Genomic DNA, 16,689 nt, shown 5'->3' on the forward strand with positions numbered 1-16,689 from the left:
CTTGTTATATAGCTTTAAACAAACCAGACTCCCTTCCTATCAGATTTATACTGGATTTACATTTTGTGCCATGAAGCAAGTATGTTTTTTTTGTATTTTAATTATGTCAGTGTGTGTTCATGGAAATGTCTGCAAACTGGGTTTTTAGGTTTGGGGTTGTACCACATGCCTGTCCTTAATGGTGTGTCCTGTGGTCAGTCCAGGTACAAAGAGATGGAGATGTCTGCACAGAACACACTGAAGACTTCTGAGAAGAATGTTTCTGCTCTGCTGACAGAGATTCACAAGTGCAGGTGAATTGTCTGCTGAATGAAGCGTCTTCAGCTCCATATGAACTGATTTCTTACAGTGAAATGTTTCTTTGTAAGGGGGCCTGACCTCTATAGTTTTCAAGGCAAAATGGGTTGTGTGTCTCTTCTTTTCTGTAAAGAGAGTTTCAGAAAAATGGCTTTGTTCCTCTTGTAGAGGTACAGGGGATGGTTGATTTCAGGTCAAAGAATGCTTGAGTTAGGAGTGGCTGATAAAGCTATCGACTTCTTGTTGTCATTGCTGTTCATAGATCTGTTAAAAATCCTTGTTATGATTAGTAGCTTCTCTTGTGGTGTTTCAAGGGAGTGAGCAAAGGAGACAGGCTGATTTACTTAAAGAAGTGGGGGAGAAGTACGAAGGGGGGCTTATTTATTCAAGCTTTGTTAGACAGCCATTTCTGTGGACTGTCTCCATGTGTTTGAAAAAGGTGGCAGCTAAAGGACTTTACAGGCAGTCACCCAATGGGTTTTGTCTACTTTGTGCACTAACAGATTTTTCAGATGGGAGGTGCATTCATTATTGGATACAACACTTACAAATTTGCTATAAGCAAAATAAAGACATGACTTTTAGTTACGTGTAAGCCTATCAAACCTCTGTATCTGCTGCACTTTGTGGGAGTTAGGTTAAGCATAGTATGAAACAATAGCCTTTGTTTAATAATTGCAATGGGAGCTCTGTTGTATGCTCTGTGCTGAGTCCCAGTACCAGCATGTAGCTAACCTCTCCTCTGATTTGGCATGGTACAGCTATTTGTATGCTCTGAGAGCAAACCTTCCCTGCTACTTCCAGCAAGGATGTTAGTGTCTGACTATGGGTAGATTCTGTGCTGAAGGCAGAGCATGGGGATGTCCACAGTTTTGCTCTCCTACAAGCACTCCTGAAGTCTTGAACTTGTGTGTTTTCCATCACTAGACTGAGCAAGCTGGAAAACTTCAAGAAGATTGTTGTGGAGGAGCTTGCCAACCTCGAGAAAGATACTCAGATCTTGAGGAGCATGGAGAAGGATGCGGTGGTGTGTAGTACTTCTCTTGTGCCAGCTTATAGAGTGCCCCTTCCAAATTAATGGGGTTTTCTTTGGGTTGTTTTTAGGATTTCTGGAATGCACAGTTGTACAAACTGAATTCTTTCTGCAACCAGCAGAAGCAAAGGTATGCATTTACCAGTTGTCCAACCTGCTCACAGGTCCTCTGGTAGTTGAAGTTAGCCTGAAGGTGGTGTGGCACCTTCACTTGGTGTGTTCATTAACAGAGTCTTTGCAGCCCAAAAGGACCTTAAACTGGTGCTAGGACTCAGTGAGGGACTCTGCATGGGAAGCTGTGCATGATGGGCATGCACGTAAGTAGAGAGATAGAGGACTGGGATGGGACGCACATCATCTCTATCCAGGGATCAAAGGAGGTGATACTCTTCTGATTAAAATGCTAATTGGTACCAGTGCTGGGCATAAAGCTGCAGAAAGGATAGTCCTAACTTTTGTTTTTATTGGTAAATATTACTGTTTTATCTGTAAGCAATAGACGCCTCACAAACCAACTCATCTCAGCTTACTTTCCCCACAGAATTCAGTCTGTTGACTCAGCCTTGGGTGAGACAGCAGAGAGTTTTGCCAGTACGATTGTCAACACCACAGTAAGTGCCGTTTTTGTTTAAGACTGTTAAATTGTGCTGAGAAAGTTCCTATTGGCTTTGTTATGATTGGTTTAATTGGGGAAATGGGAGGGAAAGCAAAGTGGCTGAAAATCTCTTGCCTAAGGGAGAAGAAGATAAGGACAAAGGCCATTATGTGGTAATACTTCTCCTCAGTATGTACTCTCCTTAGCTGTCTGCAACCTTCTTATCTTGCACAACGTAAAAATTTGTATAAACTTCTTGGAATGCTTTTTCTTACCTTTCTTACTTTCTTACCCTCCCCTACAGCACAATGTCTCAGTGAAGAGTGCAGTAGAGAACGGTGTGTTTGTTGTTCCCTCTGACTAGCAGCCCTCTGATTCACTGGAGATTCCAGTGTTTAAAAATCCAGAGAAGATGGTCCTGTGAAGGAGATGTTAGTCTATTCTAAATGAAAAGAAAATGAGGACAGAGAAAATAACATCGATAATGAGTTTTTTGTTGTTGTTTTGTTTAAAAACAGCATATGCTTGTTGAATTGTTTAGTTTTGACCTGTGTCCAAAACACTGTTCCTGCAAAACTGCAAGACAGGTTCATTAAATACCAAAGAAACAGAAATGGACTGAGTACAGTGACTTAGCCAACAAACTGATGTGCATTGGCTGCTCAGCTCTGGATTGCAGAGAAGAAAGCATGAAGGGATCTATTGGATGTTGGCTATGTGCCCGGTGGCATTCTGCAGACTAAAGGGCAAGAAACCTGGAGCACCGTGGGCATAAAGGCAAGTGAAACTAGAGAAATTATTTCTAGAACCAGTAATTATTGCTTGTTGTACTTTGTACTTTCCTGGAAGCTAATGTTTAGGATTGGAAAAGTAACGCCAAAGGTCTCTTGAAAGCAGTAGACAAACTGCGCTATTTAACATCATCCTTTCTTCCAACAAGTTGGTTTCCTAAATTGCAGTTGCTCTTCACAGCATTAAATGCAGCCTGTGACAAACTTCACTCGTGCTGCTGCATCTTAATGAATGTGTGGGAATGTGGCGTGGTTCTAAGCTTTGTTTCTACCTACTTGCCTTGTGAAACAGACATCGGATTGCTGTGCGAGTTGGAGTGAAGGGTATCTCCCCTGCACGTATTGTGCCTGCATGGATGCTAGGGTTGTTTCATCATTGAAAGCCTTCAGGTAGCTGAGCCTGTTCCCTCTCAAAAAGACTGCAGTGTCATGCCTGAATTGAGAACGGTGAAAATCCACAGATGCCATCACCGAAACTGGAACGCTTCCTGGAAGTAATGCTTGTTCCTTTTGCTGAAGTATTCCTGGCTGGGTGTGAGACAAGGCTGCGCTTCCAGCTGTGTCAAGGGGTGTCTGGTTCTTTCTTTCCAAGTTGATTTAAAAGCAAAGGCTTGTTCACTCCTGCTCTTCCCACAAATCCAGAACCACTGGTCTGCCCTCTGCTATTTGTAACCTGTAAAAGACTGGAGCTGCTATTTTGTGACTGCAGGCTTGCCTTTATTTCCTTGAGGGCTGTCCTTGGTTACCTGACTATGCTGCATCCTTCTGCTGCTCTGCAGGATCTTAGTGGAATTTCAGTGACTGCTGCATTTGTAACTTGTGACCTTGGACACGTTACCTCCTTTGGGACAGATGTTGCCTTGGCTGGCTTAGGCTTGTTCACCTCCTGCTACAGCATGCTCATTACTTGAAGGGAAGGTTTAACACAGGAATCACAGTGAGACGTGAGGGCTCTCCCTCACTTAAGGATCCTTTTTTTTTTTTCCCCCTCAAATTATGGTAACAGTGAATGGCCATTCATTTCTGTGATGATTTTTGGTGGTTTTACTGCTCTCCAAGTTAGAGCAGCCAAGCATTTAAGTTTTGTGAGCACAAGGGAGTAGATGTCCCAAGTTCTGTTTTGCCACATGTCTTCACTATTGGTGAATGGTGATAGAATACCATTTTCACATCACTTATGACTGTAAGAATAGGCTTGTTTCTCATGTAATAATCTGTAGTAGGGCATTTAGAGGAATAAAACCCATGCATAGTGTATTTCTTGTTGAATGCCCATATAATCTGTCAGTAACAAGTTTGGAAGGTGTGTTGAGCAGTTCGGGTGGCTTGAATAAATGAGAAATCAGCCTCTTTCACTGAAGTGTGTGTGCGATAATGGAAACTTTTATTGCTTTTAATTGTTTTACTGGAAAAGTCTGAACCCCAAAAAGCTGCTTTCCTTGATAGGGTAGGATGGGAGAGGATAAAGAGCTGCCATATGACTTAGGTGACCCTTTGCCCTGCACTTTTAATATCTTCCCATATAAAAAGTGTTACCTACAGAGCAGCATAGCAAGTTAAGCCTGGCAAGCTGTGAACTGCCTGAGCTGGGAGGATGCACTGGAGGCTTTGGTCTTTCCCAGTGGTTTTCATGTTTTTGCCAGCGGCAGGTACAGGTGTGTTTGGACAGCCCATCTCATGCCATTTCCCATGCTGTTGAGTCAGTTTGGTAGGTGAAGTCCCCTAAAGGTCTGAAGTCCACTTGGCTTTTGCAGGTGATGTGTTGCAAAATGGCCTTGTGCGAATTAGCCTAAAGTTTCCCACAAAAGAGCTGTTTTCTGACCCTGTTTTTTTTGTTGTTGTTATTTTGATTTCTTATGAGCTTGTCTTATCACTTATTGATGCTTTTCATCAGCTCATTGGTGCTCTTGTAAGTATTACTGAGTTACTTTTATTTTTCTCTCCCTTTTGTTGGAAGTAAATAAAGCTCAATTTTCATCCTGTTCTTCTGAGCTAGGCCACCAAAGATGGGTTCCACCCAAGCCTTCAGTGGGTGCTAAAGATGTGTGAAGGCATCGGTACCCAGAAAAAGAAGTTGGAGAAATGAAGTGTGTGTTAAGGACAATTGCCTCATACTTGGAGTTCCTAACCAGCTTAATGATAAACTCTGTTAAAGGCCCTGCTGTATCTCTTTCAGGGAATGATGCTGGCACAAGTTCTTGTTTACCTGCGTGTTTACACTAGTGAAACGGGCCAACCAAGGTCTGGAGAGCTCATGCAGCCCATTGGCAAGGTTGCAGGAAGCTGTGTGGCACCGTGACAGTGTCTTCTGTGATTGGAATACACAGGCAGAGTGACCAGGAGCTGTGTACCCGTGCTTACCCTGCCTGTGGTCAGCCTGCCCTGCCGCTTGGCTCTTTCCATGAAAGTGGTTCATGTGTTTGTGTAGTGAAAACAAATACAGCAATAGAACCCTTTCCTGTCATGTAGGCTGACTTTTGTGTATTGTGAGCAAGAGTCAAGAAAATATTCCCAATAACCATTTGGTTAAGGGGAGACCTATAAAAAAAGCTGGGGTTGGGTGCACAGCAGCAGCCTCATTTCTTTCCTGTTCTTCTGGGGTTCATGGAAGGACCTTCCTAAAGCTCATTTTCTACCACTTTGTTTCCTAGGGGGCCACTAACATTCAAAACCAGCAAACCAAACTCGGTAGCTTTCTTTCTTCCATTTTGCTTTTCATTCCTTTTGTGCATACATGTGCCCTGTGGTGAGTCCAAAAACTGCACGGCCTGGGTTTTTGCATCACCCTCTGTACTTCCAGTGTGAAATAGATTATATTTTTGAGATTTTTGAACTGTTTTCAGTTGAGACCTGGTAGCAGTTTTCTGCAGAGGGGCAAAGTTGGAATCAATCTGAGAATCAGATGACCTGGCTAGAAGTATGTGCCTTGAACAAGCAAGTTATTCACATGCTGGCTTTGTTTGAAAGATAGGCTCCCCAGGGAGGTGGTTGAATCGCCATCCCTGGATGTGTTTAAGAGCCGTTTGGATGTGGTACTCAGGGATATGATTTAGCAGAGTGGTTTTGTTTTTTTTTTTTTTTAGAGATGGGGTACTGGTTAGGCTGCGGTTGGACTTGATGATCTTCAAGGTCTTTTCCAACCTGGATAATTCTATGATTCTATGATTCTATAAGTTTCTGCAGGTAGGGGGGCTGTGTGAGATTTAAGAGGTCTCATCTACAGTACCTTGCAATATAGAATTTGTGCTAATTGCTTTGACAGTTGAATATAATGTTAGGTCAGAATAGATGCGTGTGGCATTTCTGTGAGTGCTACATCTGAGTTCATGAGTTGGCCTGAAGACTGAAAGATGGATAAGCATAACTCCCCCAAGCCCCAGTGTCATTCTGAGAATAGCCCTCCTTTCTTAACAATTGTGATTGCTTGCAGTGCGTTACAGCTGTAGAGAAACTGTGTATGTTCCTTGTGGAGGTATTTGGGGATTTTGATGTATTTATGGGAAGGATGGGGCTGCTGGCTTGTTTTGGACTAGAAGATACTTCAAAACTTGTTGCCAACAGAGTTTTTGATAAGTAGACATTCAGGAAAACAACTGTAGCAGACTGCAATGGAGATGATGAGTGGCTGGTGGAAAAATTGCTGCAGGACACTTTGGTGTAATGTTTGATCTTTCATAGATCCTGTGTAGTTGATGCTGGTACCTAACCAAGGGAATTGTATCTGTGATTCTTTAGGCCTGCTTGTGTGTACAAGCACCTTCTCTGGGCTTGAGTACTCTACAGGAGGAGGCTGCTGTTGGCAGCAAAAAGCCCTGTTGCACCCATCCAGTAGAATAGCAACTCCCTAGAAGCGTGTTAACAGGGTGATCGGTGTTTTGGGTGTTGCTAGGAGATAAGCTTTGTCAAACACTTCTTTTTTCCATAAAAGAACTTTTCCTTAGAGAAAGCAAGAAGACTTGTAGTTCTGGCTTTGCCTGTTTGGTTGAGCAAGGTGCTGCCTCCTCTGCTGCTCCCTCTGCTGTTCCTATGAAGTGGACCGAGCATGCTGCTGGATGATGGTATGTCCAACAGGCTTCATCTCCAGTCAACAGCATGTGGGAATTGCATCTGAACATAGCATAAGAAGAGAGCTTGTGTAGGAGAGGAGAAAAACACCTGCTGATGGACTGCAAAGATATCAAGTGCACAGAGATTGTCATTTTCTATGAATGCAGCTTGAAGTCCCCCATGAACATGTCATTGCCTGAAGCCCAGGTAAGCTTGTGTGTGGGTAGGAGCAGCTTTCAGATCAGTTCTTTGCCACCATCAGCTCTTCCATCACCTTGCTGTTTCTGAGTCTGACATCAGCCTTTTATATCTTTTGTACAGAACACCTTCTAGCCCTATACCCGAAGTCATGCATCTGAACCAAAAACCAGAGGAACGAAGGTGGGAGCCTGCATTGCATTTTGAGCCACTACTAAGAAGTAGGGGCTGCTGTATGGGGCAAGGATATTCGATCTGCCAAATATATATATATATATATATATATATATATGTAAAATAGGAAGCATAAAAATCCCTTGTTTGCACACTGTAGGAAACCTCTGCTTATCAGCCTAAATCATGTGTATGCATGTAATATGCAGAAATACCACCTGTTCCATCAGTGAGGGCAGAGCACAGCCATCAGCTGTACAAAAACCACACGGGAGCTTTACAGCAGTGCAAGTGGAGGGTGGTGTGTGGTTACAGAGGATGTCTCTCACTCTGAAATGAATGGCCTCCAAGCTTCTGAAAAAGAATAGTCTCAAACACCTCATAGCAATTTGATGCCTGAAATGGAATGGAGACACACTGATATTAAAACTTGTTTATTTACAGTGTTACGTTTTACAGGAAAACTGGTTTAAAAAGTCACTGCCTCTTTTTCTTTGCAGTTGCAGCATTCTGAAGATGTTAAGACAGGTCTGAAGGATTTAAAAACATACCTGATTCCAGCCTTCCTGGCTGGTCTGGATCTGCAAAGTGAGACCATTTTGGTGGTGGTTGGTTGTGTTGTTTTTCCTTAGCCCTTCGAGCTTCAAGTAAGGCATTTATTTTATTATTATTTTTTAAATGAGGTTTAAGCAAAACACAATCAATTACTGTGAGGTTTGTTGCAATAATGTACTTTAACTCTCAGAATGCTTATGCTGTCCATATTGGTAGATAGATACTTTGCCTTCAAAAGGTAAAGGGACTCCATTTGGCCTAATATCCTTGCTTAGACATACAGTCATTTGTTGCCGTTCATAGACAAATGGTTCAGTTATTTTCCTGGTGCTTTACCTTCCTGGTTCTTGTGATACCCTTTGTCTTTATGCCTTCTAGTGGTGCTTCTTGCATCAAACTGACACCTGCAGAGGTTGGAAGCTTCTGCTGGTCAAACACCTATTCTTCCCCCAGCCTGTATGACTTCTTCATGCCCTTTCCTTGCTCTCTACAAGCTCTTATTGTGGCTGCAGCCATGCATGCTGTTCCCAGCTAGGCTGGATGGTCAGCCTCTTGTCCTGGGATAAGGCTTCGTCCCTTTGTGTCTACTGTTTCCAAGACCCCATGCTGAAAGATCAGTGCAAGGGGAAAACTGGACTGGGACATGGAGAAAGATCAGAGGAGCAGGACTTGGTAGAATGCTTCTGCACGTGGGTCCATGCTGCTGTTTGGTTCCCTGTGCTGGCTCTCAGATGCATGGTCTGATTTTTGGGTGGCTCTTTATAGAGTCAGGAGTTAGACTCGATGATACTCAAAGAATCATTAAGGTTGTAAATGAACTCTAAGATCATCTAGTCCAACTGCCAACTCTTCCCCACCTTGCCCCTTAACTATGTCTCTGAGCAACATTCAGATTGCTTAGGGTCCTTTCTTACTCAACATATCCTATATTCCATTATTCAATGGCTTTGCACATGTGGCTTCTTTCTTTCCTTGCTGGGACCCTGCAGGGTGATGGGAGGGCTGTTGTGACCACAAAGGGGTTTTTGTGGAGAGAATTTAAATGCACTAGATAGGAGGAGTGAAAACTATTTCACTGTGGAAAAGGGGAAGGTCAAGGGGTTGTGACTGCTTTGTTAGAGACTCTGAGAGGGGCTAGGTTAGAAAAGGGTACAGTGAAGCTTCCCAAAGCTAACGTAAGCTGTTTTTAATTTTTAACCATTTAAGTGGGAACTTTGTGCACATTTACACTCAAAGTACTTGTCTTCTCTAAGTTGCCGACCTCCAATTTATTCCAAAATCCATTTATCATAGAATGGCTTAAGTTGGATGAGACCTGACACATCATCTAGTTCCATCCCTCTGCCATGGGCAGGACTGCCACTCACCAGCTCAGGCTGCCCAGGGCCCCATCCAACCTGGCCTTGAACACCTCCAGTGACAGGGCATCCACAACCTCTCTGGGCAGCTGTCTCAGCGCTTTACCTCTCTTTTAGTGAAGAGTTCTTTCCTAATAACTAACTTATATCTCCCCTCTTATAGTTTAAAACCATTTGTCCTCGTCCTGTCAGTATCAGACTGTGTAAGAAGTCAATCTCCCTCCTCTTTATAAGCTCCCTTCAAGTACTAGAAGGCCCTGATAAGGTCTCCTTGGCACCTCCTCTTCTGAGCTAAACAAGTCCCACTTCCTCAGCCTCTCTTCATAGGAGAAAGTGCTCAAGGTGTCAGCCTAGCAGAGCCCTAACCTTTTGAAGACTCGGAATGTTTCCATCCAGTGGTATATAAGGCATTCTTGTGCCAGCAGTACAAATCAGAAATATTTTCTTTTTCATGTGAGAAAAGATGTTGGCCTTATTGTTCTGATGGTGTTCTTTGACAGGACAAATAAAACTTACTCATTTTGTTAAAACTTAAATAGCAGTAAATCAATGAGTGTCTGGTACAAATAACCGATAGGTGTAATCAAATAGGTTTTAAGCTAAAGCCTGTAATTCAGTCTCTTGTTTCGGTTTTGTTTCCCAGGAATGTGCTATACTTATTGTGCTTTCTTATTGTTCAGGAATCCGTTTGAAACAGCAAAGTAGTTCTTATGGAATCCATTCTTGACTTCTGTTGTGACAGGGGCTTCCTTTGCAGCTGTTCTTGAAGGTGCTTTCTGGTATGTCTACAAAAGCAAAATTTAAAGTATCTACTTGCATTTGTTTTAAAGCCCCCGAATAATATTTCTGGGTAACTGTACAATAGAAATGCCCTGTGTTTGTTGTTTCACACTTTCAGCAAACAGCATTATATGCAGCAGCAAAATTAATACAACCTGACTAGTATTACCTGTAATACTTCTTGGTGTCAAGAAGGATTTTAAGCTTTTCTCACTGGGTGTTGCATGTATGCAGGCAGGCTGGAGCAGTCCTTGCTAAAAATATATATATTCACATATATATGTGAATGCAAACTTATTTTAGGTACTGACGCTAGTTCTACCTGTTTGGCATATGGTTTGCAACAAGAGCAACGTGCAAAAACTTTTTCTCCTCTCCTTGTCAAAAGGAAGAGAGAGAGACTGCTTACCTTAATGTAAAAGTTAACAAAGAGGACGACCAGTGTGGCCATGTAGGAAGACTGGAACATGAGGCAGCCAAAGGGAAACCCACACGGCTTTACAGCTGCGCTGAGCGTGTGCACAATGGTGAGCAGAAACTGGATCTGGAATAAAAAGATCATGCCTGAATATTTACTAAGGAAGGACTGGCACCAGCTAAATCATATGTAGCAACCTTACCTAGTTCTGCACTTTGAAATCTGAAATGGTTCCTTTCTGAACACGTGTATTATGAAGGTTAGGTTAAAATGATGCTCTTAAGACTTTAAAATAAATAAATAATAATGTAAAAGGAGCTGGATGTTTCTGGGAGTTTTTAGGTCAAATGGTTGGCAAAATGAAAGGTGTTTTAAGAGGGATTGTTACATCTTCCCAGGCTGTGTCATGCAAGTACAGCATTGTCCCTGGGCAGAAACCTGAGAAAACACTGGAGACTTGAGACAATAGCTTTACAAGACTGAACAGAGTAAAGGAAATCTGAGGTGCAAGGAGAGGGTTAGACAGACTGGTTGTTAGTTGGGGATGGGATAGAAACAAAGCAAACATGAGGGAGATGGGGGGCTGTCAATGTTTAGGACTGTGAACCACAGCTTCTGTCTTGTTGTCCAAGAGCTGTTTGTGTCATCTTCCATTTTATAGCTGTACTGGAGTTACATTTCTTGGTAGAAGGAATTTAGTTTTTCTCATTTGAATGAGACACCAAGAATTTGAAAACCCAAAACCACAATTTTTGAGCACAATTCCAGTTACTAAATTCTACTGGACTGTACTAAGGAATTAGTCTTCGTATCTGCTTTGTTATGATTTAAAGCTGCAAGTGTCAGTATTTGCCTGCCATTCCTTTCGTCTCCTCTGGCATTTCTGGACAATTTCTGTCAATTAAAAGTGAAAGTAATATGGACACATACCAGCTGTGCCTGAGTGAGGTATTTCTTCCACCAAAGATACTTTCGCATAGAAGGGATGACTGACAGCCCGTAATAGGAGTACATGAGCACATGGATAAAGCTATTCAGAGTGGGTCCAAAGAAACCTATAACAATGCAATACAGAAAACATTTTATATAATACACTGCTAAAATGTGACAAGATGTCATTACTGTACACAGTACAGTACAAAGTAAGATTACAAAGTAATCTTCACTTTGTGCTGTGCTTGCATCTCAGTTTGCCATTCTAATTCACCAGCCTTTCAGCGTGAAGTATAAGACAATGCCCAATAGACAGAGCTGCCCTGTTCAGAATTCAAGTAGTAGTTTTGAACCTTTGTGTATAATTCAGTAGCATTACCCCATCTAAAAGTTGTTTGAAGATATGTAAACACGAGCAGTTGTGGCAACTAAGTGGAGAATCTGGGGTGTAACGTTCAACTTTTTTTTGCACTGAACTTTTAACCTTACTTTTAATTTCACTGAGATCTGCACATGTTCAGCAATTCTGAATGACAAGCTGCGAATCCTAACCATGCTGTGTTGTAACACAGGGAAGCACTGGCTTTGCACAGTGATGTGATTCCCCTCCAGCTGCCAATGGTGCATCCCCCAGGTGATGGACTGAACAGAGACTTACTTTGCCCACAAGGTATCCAGTTCAGAACACACCACCAAATGTTAAACATCGTGGCATGGTGATACACGTGGAGGAAGGTGATCTGGCTGGTTTTCTTCCTCAGTACAAAGAAGATAGTGTCTGCAAATTCAATTACTTTGGAAAAATAATACCACCATAGCACCTTGGCTACCTGTAAAAGCAAGAACAAAGCAGCAGGAGATCAATATCTGCCCAAAAATGAGCTTAAATATTGCTGTACTTCATTATTAGGTGCACAGCTCCCCCAAAGTCATTGAAGTCCTGCCGAAGGAGGAGCACAACCTCTAGCTTTGGTTTTATTTCTCTTTGAAGATGAGGCAGTTTATAGAGAAGTGCTCATTCTTAAATGTGATTATCTAAATTATTATTATCTGATACTAATCATCTGTTATTATCTAAATACGTAATCTATCTAATAATCTGTTATAACCTAAATATGAATCTACAGTTAAATATAATTTTAAAAACGTATACTTGAGGATGGGACTTCATTCTGTTTGCTTTAACCAAAGATGTATTTTCTTTTGAGGATGTTACTGTCTTTATTTTCTTGATGACGGGAAAAGGCATTTGACTGACATTTTCCTTGCCAAAACACAGACAAATTTTGAAGGCTGAGGAAAATTATGAGTCATCATAGGGATAACTCAGGGAAGACCCCTTGAGCTCTAATGTTATCTAGAAAGAAAGCCTGAGCAATGGAGGGTCAGCACTTGGATTTGCTGTGACACAGAAATAAGGGCTGAAATTAGAGATGAGTCAAGGCAGCAAAAAGGAATCTGAAGTTTTCTAGAGTTTGGCTTGAATGCATTTCCATCCTACAGCTCAACATTGCAGGTGACTGATTTTTTTCTCCTAGGTTTTAAAATGATCCATATCCTCTCTTTCAATAGTCAGGAAGAAAATATATTTATAGGTTTATGTAAAACATTTATCTCTATATAGACATATTTCCATACATGCATATGTGTGTGTCAATGTGTGCATTCACGTGTTTGTATATATATATATGTGTGTGTCCCGATGTATGGCTTCTAAAAATGCCTCCTGCCATGCTTTCTATAGTGAGGATGCATCTGCACTGAATCAGAAAGTAAAAACATGTTTGCAGCAGGCCTGCTGCAGGTGCTGGGGCTGAGCAGTGGCTGTCCTCACCCGGATGTCAGCTTCCCCGGCGCTGTGGAGGTTCTGGCACTGCAAGTTGTAGCCTCCTTCCCACGTGGCAAGGATGAGCTGGAACAGAAAACACAACAGTGATGTTTGGAAACAGACAAGGCAGTCCTTCCCTACTCCTGCAATGTTCTGAAGCAAAAACAGCATCATGACAGTATTGTAGGTTCCCATTCTTTCTGTAAACTGATGCTTGTAGACCAGACAACTGGCTAGTATCTTCTGTTTTACAGTTGCAAAGACTTCAAATTCTTTTAGAAATATGCACTGTAATAGAACACCTTTTACATTTCTCTGGCTTTACAGCCTTCAAGGCATCCATGAATATCTCTTGTTACTTAGTGCAGTGATCCTTACTCTAAAGCTCATGCCTGAATATTTTACCTGTGTCCTGAAGCAGTATGAACAGAGCTTGGCAGACCTACTAGTAAGAGACCCTTCCTGTCCTCGGAGATAAAAAAAAATCCATGCTGCCAACCAAGCAAACGAAAGGTAAATCCAAAGCAGTGCAAAAGAAAAAATATTTCCTTATGCTATAAGTACATCTCCCTGTTGTATGTTGTTAAATGCAGGGAGGAGAGAGTACGTGTGGTGCTGAGTGGAGAAGCGGACAGGTATGAGCAATTTCCAGTTGGCTATCTACTTTGTGGAAGGAAAGCAGCTCACCTAATAGAAGGTACCAAATGAACTAGGCATGTATATGGAAGAGAAGCTGGGAACCTGACAGAGGACATCCAGTTACTAGGTCCCTATTTCTCTGTTACTGAACACATTACTTTTACTGGCTCAGCTGTGTTCCTTTCTACATGGTGAGTGCTCTTGCAACTCTTTTAACCTGATGGTATTGTTAATCATGTGGAGACTGCAAATGCTGGGTATGCTAAAGTGATGCAAAAACTTTTTCCTTTAGAAATGCGATTTATCACTCTGTAAAACATTCCAATGAATATTTTACATTCTTATGTTAACTATTTAAGCCTATCCTGAAAATAATAACATGTGAATTGTTTTTGACATTACATAGAAAAGAAAAAGATCAGATAAAGATGAAAATTGTTGTTCTTAGAAAAATTTCTGTTGAGTAGCAACGTTGTGTTCAGCAGCAGAGGTTTCATATTTTGCCGTTGCTCTAGTTTTCTTCCAGTAGCTACACCAATCAATGCCCTTTATTCCCCTACTCGAATATAAAGAGACTAAGGATTCACAATGTCAAATCTGATTTGTTTTCCCATCCCCAAGTGGTGGGGGCGAAGGCACTTTCACACAATAAGCCGATAGTGGAATATAACATTAATTATGCCAAATTTATCATTAACTCAATCTCAATACCTAAAACCTTTCAGAAAGGTTCTCTAGCTAAGATACTCAGTTGTAAAGTCAACTGTAAATAGTATTTGTTGAAGTACATTAATAGAGGTTGCCTGTTTTTAGACAGGCCTCTAAGAACTGTGGTAGAACAGAGAGCTGCTGTTGTGCCTTGAAGGTCTCAAGCAAGCTGTAGTCAGGTAAGACTGTAAACACCACTGGTCAGTGTGGGCTAGATTGTTTAGCTTATGATTGAGGGATACTGAAAAACTGGTCCCAGTACTGCCATTTGGTCAATACCTCAGTTTCCCAGATGCAGTATTAGTAGTAATGGTGTCCTATCAAACATGAAATGGGTGCTGAATCCACAAGATTTTTCACAAAGAAAAAATGTTGTTTTTCTTCTTTATGATGCAAGTGAGGTATTTTTAATAAGAACAGAAATGCAAAGAGCACGTTTTGGGCTGTGCTTTGGTAAGGTTTTGGTCTAGTTAGAAATAAAAGCATTAAACAGACCAAGAGAAAAGGTTGGCCAATTCTATACTTCAGTTGATGGCATTTGGTATCTCAACTTGCAATGTGTACAGCTGGAATCTGCACTTCATCTCCTATCCTGCATAGGATACTACCTATTCCAGAACGGAGGAATTAAGTGGTCCCATGCTTTCTCCTTATTTTCATAGAATGATTGGATGACCTGGGTTGAAAAGGACCACAATGATCATCCAGTTTCAACCTCCTGCTATGTGCAGGGTGGCCGACAACCAGACCAGGCTGCCCAGAGCCACATCCAGCCTGGGCCTGAATGCCTCCAGGGATGGGGCATCCACAGCCTCCTTGGGCAACCTGTTCCAGTGTGTCACCGCCCTCTGTGTGATTTAGAGATCTTAAAGTTCACATCAGTCACAAAAATGAAATCCTGTTCCTAAATGAAGTTTTGACAAGATCAATAAATGTTTTATTTCTTTTTGTTTTTCTGTGAGGAAAACTCTTTCAAGTGTAAAGCCATGTTGTTGAGAAATCCTCAGCCAGTTCTACACATGTATATCAGAGACCATTGGAAGGATTAACGGAAAAATGACTTGCACTTAGTTATAAATACTAATTCTTTTGTCTGAGATACTATAATAGGTTAAAAGAAATCCCTTCTGGGCTTGTTTTCTGTCAACTTTTGATTATATCTCCTATCTTGAATAGCTTTTGTATGCTACCTTGTATGATGTTAGAAGCTTTTCACATGTGATAGACCTCATCATATGAAATGTTGCTTTTGATTCCCAGTTATGTTCTTTGAAAAGTAGGTGAGGTTGAGAGTTGCTTGGTTAGCAAACTGGCTAAAAGTTGCACCTAAGTGCAGAGCTCAGGAAGGTCATTAGGAAAGACATGGAGAACGCAGAGAATGAAACCTGAGCTATGACATGTCCAGCCAGAACTGCGGATGAGAGTAGCAAAGTCAGCTCCTCAGTTCTTTCAACAAATACTCAGATTAGGGTAGAAGAATGCCTGGGATGGTAATTCTACCCAAACTGCATTCTAACTTGCTCAAAAAGCTTGGTCACTTTTGTCCTTACGCTTCACTGCTTTGCATGGCCTTCTCAGTGACCTTTTCGCTGTTCACTTTTTTTGCACTTTCTTCTTTTTTTTTTTCCTCCAGGTGATGGTAAAGTGCACTTAATTTCTCCTGATTTCTCTTGTTCTTTTCTTCTTCCTCCCCTAAGCTTACAATGGTCTTTTTGTCCTAACAAAAGCCTTACTTCAAAGGAGACCTTCAACCTAAGTACCAGTCATTGTTTCCCTGCTGTATTTATGATTGCTAACTTCTAGACAACTCTTGAAGGACTAAGTGATTATTTATTACAATCTTAAAGTAAGTCACTGTGTTAATCTGTGCTTCTGTAGCAAAACTCCAGGACAGCTGAAAACAACTAGCATCTAAAATGATTTTATTGTTTTTTAAACTTTCTTCAGATCTTCCACTATTGAAGCTCTATCATCTGCTCTGCCTTTTTAACATTTGCACAGCTAAGAAGCACATCTTTCTCTTCTTAGCCATTATAATGATGAAATAAATAGAATTTTATTTCAGTTTGCCCTCTGTTATCCTGGACATCATACTAAGCTTTTCAGTCATTTGTGAGATGTCATCCCAGTTGCAATGCACAGGGCTGAAAACGGTGGCCCTGATTATGCTAGCATTATGCTTTTGACCTTTTTTTTGCTCTCAGAGGATACAGAGAATGCAATTCTTCAACTCCTGGAAATCCTCCCATCATCTTGGTACCTATGGATCTGCTTTCAGGTCATAAATCTAACTCAGAAACTTCAGGCTTACTGTGCATTGAACTTTCAGCACCTA

General features: G+C 41.5%; 2 protein-coding genes across 8 annotated transcripts in view; one reads left to right on the forward strand and one right to left on the reverse strand.

The window, feature by feature from the left end:
* SYCP2L (synaptonemal complex protein 2 like) overlaps window positions 1–4,016 on the forward strand; it is a 23,336-nt gene extending 19,320 nt beyond the window's left edge. For 5 of the 7 annotated variants that reach the window (XM_072329221.1, XM_072329222.1, XM_072329218.1 and 2 more), the window contains exons 31-35: window positions 199–293; window positions 1,225–1,324; window positions 1,402–1,460; window positions 1,872–1,941; window positions 2,230–4,016. In XM_072329221.1, the coding sequence (XP_072185322.1) occupies window positions 199–293; window positions 1,225–1,324; window positions 1,402–1,460; window positions 1,872–1,941; window positions 2,230–2,289 (384 nt within the window). In that variant the 3' untranslated portion in view covers window positions 2,290–4,016. Of the gene's footprint in view, window positions 1–198; window positions 294–1,224; window positions 1,325–1,401; window positions 1,461–1,871; window positions 1,942–2,229 lie in introns of those variants that run through there. The other 2 variants (XR_011902841.1, XM_072329224.1) reach the window with 2 other exon arrangements.
* A 3,537-nt stretch (window positions 4,017–7,553) lies between these two features.
* Window positions 7,554–16,689, reverse strand: part of ELOVL2 (ELOVL fatty acid elongase 2) — a 37,188-nt gene continuing 28,052 nt past the window's right edge. The window contains exons 4-8 of the mRNA XM_072327678.1: window positions 13,014–13,091; window positions 11,838–12,009; window positions 11,177–11,301; window positions 10,238–10,372; window positions 7,554–9,833 (exon numbers count right to left, since the gene is read on the reverse strand). Coding sequence (XP_072183779.1) covers window positions 9,705–9,833; window positions 10,238–10,372; window positions 11,177–11,301; window positions 11,838–12,009; window positions 13,014–13,091 — 639 coding nt within the window. The 3' untranslated portion in view covers window positions 7,554–9,704. The remainder of the gene's footprint in view (window positions 9,834–10,237; window positions 10,373–11,176; window positions 11,302–11,837; window positions 12,010–13,013; window positions 13,092–16,689) is intronic.

This window comes from Excalfactoria chinensis, chromosome 2 (genome assembly GCF_039878825.1).
Source record: "Excalfactoria chinensis isolate bCotChi1 chromosome 2, bCotChi1.hap2, whole genome shotgun sequence".
Lineage (NCBI taxonomy): Eukaryota > Metazoa > Chordata > Aves > Galliformes > Phasianidae > Excalfactoria > Excalfactoria chinensis.